At 48.5% G+C, this 10,833-nt stretch overlaps 1 protein-coding gene across 1 annotated transcript; it reads right to left on the reverse strand.

The window, feature by feature from the left end:
* Positions 1–9,345: 9,345 nt before the first annotated feature.
* LOC140593595 (uncharacterized) lies at positions 9,346–10,026 on the reverse strand. Its single transcript, XM_072718512.1, has one exon. It carries the CDS (start codon positions 10,024–10,026, stop codon positions 9,346–9,348), a length of 681 nt encoding a protein of 226 aa, XP_072574613.1.
* Between the last annotated feature and the right edge of the window lie 807 nt (positions 10,027–10,833).

The following is a 10,833-nucleotide window of genomic DNA, read 5'->3' on the forward strand; positions in this document are numbered from 1 at the left end:
AACCTAATTAAAAAACTTTAATACTTCCGACAATGGACGTTTTGAAAAGAAGACAGATTACGGATTTAGCCAGCGTTTTTTTCATGATTCTACATTAAGATTTCAGCGAGATATAAAGTGAAATAGACGCGAAAAGTATGCGATGTCGCCGACGACATACTCGACCCCAGAGAGTTAACATCTGTGAGGTTCAGAAACTGGTAATAGGCCATAATATGGCCAGATCTCAGACAGAGCCTGGCCACTCGTGGCTAACATCAGGCCCTGCTCTGGCCCAGATGTTAACCTGATGCGGCAACCGAGAGCGGTCCGCTCAATCGGCATCATTCCATGCGGTATGTGGGCCAGATGATTATACGTGATGTGGGCCACATCCGGGCCAGAAAGATTTTGCTATCTGGGTCTGAACCCGAGGAGAACTAATGTATCGGGGAGGCGTATGTGTAAAGTAGCCCGTACGGACCAGCCCAACACCACATGGTGGGCGCACACACAACACTATTTACAACAATTAACATTAGCACTACACATGACACTACATACTGTACAGTACAATAACACCACAATACATAACAAAAACAGGGAACTATTTACATTATTCACAGACTTGACACTTGGCAGTTAGAACATGCAAATTCCAGACTGAAGGACTCAGGAGAGGGGCCAAAGTCACAATGCTGGAGGTGTGAGGTCAGAATGATACCCCTGCCCTGTGCTGCCTGTCATTTATGTTTATTTGACATTTATTTATTTAGGATATGCTTAAATCCAAAGTGACCTGTGATTGATAAAGCAGGGTCAGCCAGTCCCCATAGGGGCCAGCGGTGAACTGAGACACCCAGAGCCCTGTGGCAGCCTCCAGCTTCCCAAACCTAAGATCCTATCCTGGATGAGAGGGTGGATGATGGATGGATGCGGAGGATTACTTAAAATGTAAGAAATAGACAGCTTTGGCACATATTACCGCTCCACAATAGCTACTCTAACATAGACTACTGATGACCTGCTTGAGAAACAAGTGTAAAAATCCCAAGTCCTCATTCAGCAGATACACTATTTAGTATTTACTGTTGACAAACAGACCTGAACACAGAGACCTTTAACACATCAGGGGGGGTATTTTCCGTACGTCGCTTAAATCACCCGAGATCAGATGCCTCATCTTGGATGAGTTAATGCCATTGAAACTCATCCGGGATAAGTCGTTTTTTCAAATGCAGCAGTGTAGTAGATTAGTCTAGCTGGATCCATTCATCTGAGATGATTGCGCGTGCCTGCACAGCTTGAAAAGCCCCTATATATCGAGTCTAGAAAACGTGATCGGCACATCTCTCATTGGCTACCACAAAATGCCAAAAAACAGGGTGCAATTTTTCAATTTTTATTAGAGGGGCGTGATGAATTCAAAGATTTAATATGTACTAAAGGAAACACATCAAAAGCGGCGCAAACCAGAAAAGACGGCTGGCAAAAAGCGTCCAACAAATTAAATGTGTAAGTAATTTTTAGTTATTGTATTTATTACTTGAATGTAGTATTATGTTTCCAATTTTTCATTATTATCTTATTGTCATAATTACAGATCAAATGGAAGCACAATCATGCAGGACAAGTTAAAGTGAAGTACAAAAATATACTTAAAACTGGGAAACACTGTCATGACCTGCTCGTCCGATCCTCCTGTGTGCCACGCCCCCCTCATTACCTCGTCATAATTCCCGATTGTGATCACCTGTTGCCTGTTATTTTCTGCTTGTCTTGTGTATTTAAGTCTTAACAAACAAGCGGTCTTAACAAACATGACATTTCATTCATATATATTGTTGGAGTCAACCTCCGCCGGGTCCGTTGATGAGAAGAGATTCACAGCACAGTCGAGGAGTAGTTGCAAGTCACCAGTTTATTCTCTATCAGGTTGCAAGCTGGGAGCGACTATCTGACATACATTCAGCATGTACAACAAGATGCTCAATCCATAAGTATCAGGGCTGTCACTTTATAGGCCTTCTGGGGTGTCACCCCCCCCATCTCGGTATTTTCCCTTCGCGTGACTACAACACATCTTGACATTTGCTCTAGTTAGCCCGTGAGTACATGTTCTTAATTAATCAGTAAGTGCGTGTTTCCCTCTTTTGTTAAGCATAAGCAAAAATAAGTATCCGTTCTATGGTGGGTTCCTGTTTTCCTCGTGTCTTGTGTCAGGTCGTCCTGACCTGCTGGCGTACCGTCAGTTCCCAATTTCTCCAAACTGGGTGGGATGAGATCACCCCGTCCTACCGGGCTAGTATCGGTTCCCAAATCTGATGTTCACATTCTGTTAGACCTATTATTAGATTTAGTAAGTAAATTATGATATGATTAACCCCTCAATTTCTAGTAAGTAAATTATGATATGATTAACCCCTCAATTTCCCCCTTTTGATCTCCGAAAGGAGATCACCCTGATTTTTACTGATTATTATTTTTTTGATTCATTTATGAACTTCCGCATTCCCCCTTTTTATCCCTGCTAGGAGATCACCTTACAGGCGAGAAAAATCTGTCTCTACCGGAGGACTCTCCCCTTCCTCCTGCTCGACAGGCAGGAGAGGCATCATTGGCACATAGGGGTTATCTTGCTTCTCTATCACAGTGGTAATAAGGCGAACTGACAGTGCGCGTACACAAGGAATACAGCAACATCCACAAGTAACTATAATACCAGCAAAAGTAGCAATGGATATTAACATCGAAGCCATCAAACCTTTCCATTTACCAAACACGGAGGTCAGCCAGTCATCCCAGATGCTAGAGATCCCGGAGTGGTCATGCATCGTTTTGGAGAGGGTCCGGAGACCCTCAAGTGCCCTGGTCACGGAGCCGTCTGGTGCAGTGTTATTAGGGATATAAGTACAACAAACTTCCCCAAACATTGCGCACCCCCCCCCCCTTTTCGGCTAGTAACATGTCTAGTGCCATCCTGTTCTGCACGGCCATAAGAGAGGTCGGACCTAACTGTTCCGCAAGGCCCGCCACTGCTTCTCTAGTTAAATTTGAGAGACGCAAAACATTGTAATGAACATAGTTAATACGATCCACATTTTTGTTGGGGGATGATAGGGAATAAAGCCGCCACAATAGGAAGGTTCTCAAATCCCGCGGCTACCTGGTCGGCTAATTTAAACTCCTCTGGCACTACCCTCGGTATTCCTATGGCGTCTATGTATGTTGGGGAACCTAGCGTGGGGTCAAAGTTAGAAACCTCCCGTCTGCGTCTAGTAAAGACACGCCTTTGCCGTGCTGCCATAGGTGCGGCGGTGCCGAATACCAAAGTATCGGGACGTCCTCCTATCAGAACTAACGGCGCCCCTAGTATCACCATGGCGCACGTCCCTTGGCCGCTAAGAGGCATCCTAACAAATAACTTATCATGACCACAGAACCAATAGAGGCCAGAACGGGCCAAATGTCCGATAATGGTGGCACAGGAACCATTGTAGATGGTCCTGTAGCACCACCCGCTAGGTATATCCCCAATGTACGGACCAGTGCCTGTAAAGTTAAAACAAAGGTATTCCCCTATGCGGGGAATAAATGGTCCCGCTTTGGTCCTGGGGTCAATCGGTGGGAAGAGGAATGCTAAAGCTGCACAATTCTCTGGGTTGGGTTCTCGAGTCAATGCTATCATACAGCCGTATCCCCAGGGGTCTGAGACATGCAATAGGGCCGGCTCAGTGTAGAGCTGGGGTCTGGCCGAGGCACAGGCCACACAGCCCTCCATCTGCTGTTCCTTTGCCGTCTGCGCAATCCAGGATAACCAAATGTTACCCTCCTTATATCCTGTGGTCAAACCTAGAATGTCTAACGGATTTAACCTAGTATAATCTATCTGGAACACTCTGGACTCGTTGGTGAGCGGGGATAGGGTGGCGGGTGATTGTATCTCTGGACCTCCTGGAAGTTGTAAAACCTCTCTGGGAGGGTCAACAAACCGGATGCTTATTATGCCCCAGGGGTCTATTCCGGTTATGTCGACCCCCAGCAGGGCGATCAGCTCGTCCCCTGCCGTTGGTGGACGATAATACTCCCCTAGAGAGAGCGCCAGTGGATTAAGGCCGACTCTCCCCGTGTAAGCCACCCTAGAGAGGGTGACGTTGGTCCACCAATCCTTGTTAAATTCTGGACCAGCGGGCACCCAGGGCCCGGTATACTTAGCCACCATGTCCCAACGCTCACATCCCGCGAACCAACCCTTCACCCAGGGCCGACCAGAGCCACACAAAGACTGATAGTACCAGTTATGGCAAAGCCACACAGGATAACCCTGGTATGATGCATTTTGCTCCTGACAATCTATTATATCACATAAATCAAACACGAAGGTGGTGGGGGCGCCTTTTATGTACTGAAACTGCAGAGGCGCCTCTCCCCGTGATCCCACACACTCTGGACGGCTGGCCTCTCCAGTCTGGACCATGGGAAGTAATATAATCATCAGCAATTTAAGCATTACACAGAATACATTGGTTCCACACATAATTTCCCTTCTCATGTTGAATCTCTGCCTTCTGGTCCTGATGTTCTACAGCGGATGAAGTGTTGCTTTTCTTCAATCAGTCAGGGGTAGACTACCCTGCTGATCTGCTCAGGCCAAGGGATTATTCTGCCCTTCTGGAGAGACCTGAGTCGCGTCTAGTTCAGCCGAACTGACGCTCTGTGTGTCTTCCCTGAGGGCCTTCTGGATTTCTGCTGTGGTTCTGCCTGGCTCCTCTGCAGCCGCACACTGGCTCCAATGGAACCACGTGTCGCCCTTGCCTTTCAGACGAACCGCGTGTGACGTCCTTTCAATCACCTGGAAGGGGCCAGTCCACCTGGGCTCTGACCACTTCCGTTTGATGACTTTCAGAAGGACCCACTCTGCTGTATGTGGTTCGTGTGGGTGATTCTCGGCCCTTGTTTCCTGGATCTGTTTGAAGAAATCTGCAACGAGAACTTGTAAACCATCATAGTATGCCTTATGATTTCGTTCCCCTTTTTGATCAGGGGTAAATGATAGCCCTCTCTGGGGTCCTGGAAACTGTCTCCCTGTCTGAAGCTCAAAGGGGGTGAACCTGGTCCCCCTATTTATGGAACACCTCACTGACATCAGTGCCATTGGTAAAGCATCGACCCAATTCATTTTAGTCTGCGCGCAGATTTTTGCCAATTTTTGTTTTATTGTTTGGTTCATTCGCTCCACTTTTCCCTGAGATTGCGGATGATACACAGTTCCGAACGCGTGTCTCAATCCCAACGCTTTCTCCACTGTCTGCAGATCTTCATGCTTAAAATGAGTTCCATTATCCGAGCGAATCTTATTTGGAAAGTCGTGTCTCGGTATATACTGATTGATCAGAAACTTTATTACAGACGCTCCGTCCTCTTTTTTGGTGGGCCATGCTTCCGGCCACCCTGAGAATGCATCCACACACATCAACACACATCTGAGCCCTCTCACTGGAATAATCATATCAGTGTAATCTATGATAATTTCTTCCCCTGACTTTGTGCATGTTGGGAACTGTCCTTTCTCCGGCTTGACCGTGGGTTATGAAGGGTACAGGTCACACACCCCTGAACGTGTCCCTACACCATCTCTTTCATAAACGCATGCCACCACACAGTCAAATTTTTCAACATCTGTTTCACCCCCACATGACCAACCCCGTGAGCCTCTGCAAAAATCGTCTGACGAATGCCAGGAGGAAGAGCTGGTTTTCCTTCCTTATTCTGCCACAGCCTCCCCTCTTTGCATCCCCCTTTTTCGAGCCACATAGTTTTCTCCTCTGGAGTGGCTCTATCCTGCTCTTGCTTCACTTTCTCTAGGGTTAGTCTATCGCTCAGCCTAACTTCCTCCTCTACCGTAACCATCTGTTTGGTCACCTGGTATCCCGCTGCCCTCTTTGCTTCCTCATCTGCTACCTGATTTCCCTTTGCTATCATTGTGCCTGATCCTTCATGGCCCTTACATTTTACTACTGCTACTTTTTTAGGAAGCATTAGGGCTTCTGCCAGCTCTTTCATTTCTGCTTCGTGTTTTATTGGCTTGTTTCCCGTAGTCAAAAATCCTGCTCTCAGCCATTGGCTCAGTTCCACATGCACTGCGCCTACAGCGTATGCTGAGTCTAAGTGTATAGTGACTTCCTTTCCCTCTGCTAATTTTAACGCCTCAATCACGGCTATCACTTCTGTCCTTTGAGCTGACTGGGTTCCTTCCAGCCTTTCTGCCTTCAAGGTCACGTAGTCTTGACCTTGTCTGGCCACGACTGCGTATCCTGCCTGCAACCCTCCTGTGTCTGTTCTAAAACAACACCCATCTGTGAACCAGTCCTCCGTCCCCTCTATTTTTTCTGCTTCCAAATCTATCCTCACCTTTTCTTCTTTCTGAACCCGGTACTCACACACGTGGTTCTCCCCCACTCATCCGGTCGGCCATGTTAATTCCTTCATGGGAAAAATTCAAATTAGGTGCTTCTAGTATTTTGCTAAGTCTCTGCTGCCTGAGTGATGTCATGGTAAACGTTTGTGAGTTTACATAGGCCACCACGCTGTGCGAGGTAAAAATATGCAGCGCGTGTCGTGTTACTATGTGTGCTGTTTTCTGAATAATTTTGGCCACTCCTGCTGCGTGCCTTGTGCATGCAGGGTGTCTTTTTTCTGCAGTGTCAAGTTTTACACTGACGTACATCAGCACTTTTCTCCCCCTTTTTTCTGAAACAGGATGGTGTTCACTACGTCACCCGTTTCAGAAATATCCAAATGGAACGGGAGCAAGTAATCTGGGAGGGCTAGGTCTGCCGCCTGGGCTAGTCTTTGCTTTAAGGTTATAAAAGCCTCCTCTGAGGCCTGGTCCCAATTAAGGGATGCACTGAGGCGACGTAGGCCGTGCTCTCGGACCAGAGCCCTCAGGGGCTGTGTGAGCCCCGTGTAATCTGGAATGTAAGTGCGACTGTACCCTGTGAGACCTAAAAAGGACAACATATCTTTTACTGTAGTGGGTTTTGGGTGATTGCTGAACGATGAGCTGGGGAGAGACCTGTGCCTGCGCTGGACAACATTCGTCCTAAAAAAGACACCACTGTCCACGCAACCTGCAATTTGTCTTTACTAACCTTGAACCCTTTTTCCGAGAGTCGGAGCAGCACTGACTGAGTAGCCTGTAGGGCCGCCTCTGATGTTGGGGCAGCAATCAGGAGATCATCAACGTATTGGACGAGGGTGACACCGTCCGGGAGAGGACATCCCTGCAAAGCCTGTTTTAGAACCTGGTTAAAAATACCCGGAGAAAGGGCAAACCCTTGAGGGAGGCGGGTGTACCTCAGCTGACAACCTTTATAAGTGAAAGAAAATATGTCCCTACACTGCTCTGCCAGGGGCAGACAGAAAAAAGCATTTGCCAAATCAATGCATGTGAACCATTTCTGTTGTGGAGTCAGATTAGTTAGGGCAACATATGGATTCGGGACTGGTACAGTGGGGGTCAGCAGGAGGTTATTTATGGCATGCAAATCGTGAGCCATTTGATACTTCCCTGTTCCAGCCTTTTCCACCGGGAGGATGGGAGTGTTCCACAAAGACATGGAAGGCTCCAACACCCCCGCCTGTAAAAGGCTGTCTATTGTCTCAGCTATCCCATCCTCTGCTACCTGCTTGTGTGGATACTGTCTAAGCCAGAGGGGGCCCTCCCCTGGCTGAAGTTGGAACTGCACTGGTGTGCAGGATATCAAACTTACATCAGTCGAGCTGGTGGACCACAAGGAGTCTGGCAAAGACGCCAGAAGGGCCGCTGCTTTAGGGTGGTCCATTTTTTCATGCCCATGGTCTCTAGCTATCTTCTTGTGCTGCATGAGGGCGGTGTCTTGTGCTGTGACCTGGATACAATAAATGCTGCAGGAGGGCTAGAAAGAGACCTGTGGGATCTGGGTCTGTACCCAGTCCCTAGTTTCTCTGGCCCGTTTAACCATCGGGCCTAAATCTTTGGCCTGGTGCTTAGGATGGAGGGCTAGAGAAACATGTGGGACAGAACTATACAAACGAGAGGAGGCCATTCGGCCCATCGAGCTCGCTTGGGGAGAACTTAACTAATAGCTCAGAGTTGTTAAAATCTTATCTAGCTCTGATTTAAAGGAACCCAAGGATTCAGCTTGCACTACGTTATCAGGAAGACTATTCCATACTCTGACTACACGCTGTGTAAAGAAGTGCTTCCTTAAATCCAGTTTGAAATGTTCTCCCGCTAATTTCCACCTATGGCCACGAGTTCTTGTATTTGTATGCTGAAGTAACTATTCGGTTGAACAGCATCCAAACCTGTTAGAATCTTATAGACCTGGATCATGTCCCCCCTCAGTCTCCTTTGCTTGAGGCTGAACAGATTTAGCTCAAATAACCTTTCCTCGTATGACATTCCTCTAAGACCAGGAATCATTCTTGTGGCCCTACGCTGCACCTTTTCTAAGGCCGCTATGTCCTTTTTAAAATATGGTGACCAAACCTGTACACAATATTCTAGGTGAGGTCTCACCAAGGAATTGTATAATCTTAGCATTACCTCCCTTGACTTAAACTCCACACACCTGGAGATATACCCCAACATCCTATTGGCCTTTTTTATTGCTTCCCCGCACTGGCGAGAATGAGACATGGAAGCATCAACATACACACCAAGGTCTTTCTCATAATCAGCTACCTTTATTTCAGTAAGTCCCACAAAATACCTGTACTTTATATTTCTGCTCCCTACATGGAGTACCTTACATTTGTCTATGTTAAATTTCATCTGCCAGGTGTCAGCCCAGTCACTAATTAAATTAAGATCCCACTGTAGCTGCTGAGCCGCTAGTTCAGTATCTGCTACACCACCCACCTTGGTGTCATCTGCAAATTTCACCAGTTTACTGTATATATTGGTGTCTATATCATTTATGTAAATTAGGAACAAAAGCGGTCCTAAAATTGAACCCTGCGGTACCCCACTATGAACGCAGGCCCACTGTGACATTGAGCCTCTTATAACTACTCGCTGCTTCCTATCCGTTAACCAGTTATCAATCCAGGTCGCTACAGTTCCTAAAATACCTGTCGCTTTGAGTTTAAGTGAGAGCCTCTTGTGGGGAACAACATCAAAAGCCTTTTGGAAATCTAAGTAGATGACATCATAGGCCTTCTTATCATCAACTTCCTGAGTAGCTTCCTCAAAAAACTCCAACAGATTTGTTAAACAGGATCTACCTCTCCTAAATCCATGCTGGCTATCCCTCAAAATGTTATTTGAGTCCAGGTAATCTACCATTTTCTCTTTGATTATAGCCTCCATAACATTACCAGTTATATCATGAACCAGGGCAGCTGTTCTGGGGTCAGCAGTGTGGCTGAGGCTACTCCTTCGGGACCCACATATATATTTTCAGAGGCAACTTGCCACTTATGGCCTTCTAGTTGCTCAGCAAACAGTTCCTCATACCATTCAGTACTCTCCCTGTCATAAAACAGGGTCACATGAGGGGGGTCAGGTGGGGGCACATAGGGCTCTAGGAGCGAGATCCAGGGCCGCCACGCTGAGTAGGCCGCCAGGATGCCAGTCAGGCCGGGTTCCAGCAGGCCCCAATAGATGTCTGCCAGGGCCTGACTCTGGACAGGCCGCACCAGCCATTGTCCCGCCCCCATGGTCCGAGCATCGCAGCGCAGGCGAGTGCCTTCCGGCAGGGTAACCACCAGTCCATCTGCGCTATACAAGATTGAGGCCCCCAGCTTCACCAGCATGTCCCTTCCCAGGAGATTCACTGGAACTGAAGAAGACACAAGAAAAGGGTGGAGGAAGGTCTGTTTCCCCACCGCAACTTTCACCGGTTTAGTAACTGGCAGTCTCTGTTCCTCCCCCGAGAAGCCCACAATGGTCACTGTTGAGGTAGACAGGTGATGTTCAGGGACCACGTTAAGAGTGGAATACGTGGCTCCCGTGTCTACCAGGAACGGCAGTTCTTTATCCATGACCATGAGGGAGAGCATGGGGTCTGCCTCCCCTGCCTCCCGGGCCCCCCGTGGGCACCGTCACTGTGGGGAGGGGTACCATTCCCACTCCCCTCCATCCATCGCCGGGTACTGTCCTGCCGTGGGAACCGCCTGTGGGTGGGGCGCCACCACCTGTGGATTGGGTGTCAATACCTGGGCTGTGGGAGGTCCTCCCCTGCCACGTCCTGGGACGGGTGCTGGGCAGTCCCTCACCCAGTGGCCCTCCACCCCGCACCTGAAACAGACACCTGACGGCGGTCCCCTTCGTGGCACGCCCCTTCCCCAGCCCCGGCCCCTGTACCCCCGGCCCCAACCACCTCGACCCCTGCCCCACTGTTGATAAGTGGGTGGCCCATCCCATGGACCAGGTGGCTGAGGTGGTGGTCCCTCTGCTTGGCTTGCCCTTTCTTTTTGTCTTCATTAAGCTTCTTTTTCGCCTCGTCCAGCTGCAGCTTCAACAGCTGCGTCTGCAGCTCCTTAAGGTCGCCCTCTTCTTTCTGTGTTTCCTCTTTTGCCCTCTGCAAATGATGGATGACATGTCTGTCCCACACATGAGAGTCTGCTCCTTGGAGATCTGGGTTGTCTAATATAGCCCCCTTCACTCCCGCTGGGACTCCCTCCATTACTGCCCGCCTGAACCATTCGCGCTGCGCCCCATCCTTCCCTGGATGGCCCCCAGTGCAACGGGTCCAATCCTCTTTACACTTATCCAAATATTCTTGGGGGTGGAGCTTAGGATCCCATGTGAACTTTGGGATCGGTGCTCCGGTCGGGGCGGGAAATATCTCTTGCATGGCGTCACCC

The sequence above is a fragment of the Paramormyrops kingsleyae genome, chromosome 12 (assembly GCF_048594095.1).
Source record: "Paramormyrops kingsleyae isolate MSU_618 chromosome 12, PKINGS_0.4, whole genome shotgun sequence".
NCBI lineage: Eukaryota > Metazoa > Chordata > Actinopteri > Osteoglossiformes > Mormyridae > Paramormyrops > Paramormyrops kingsleyae.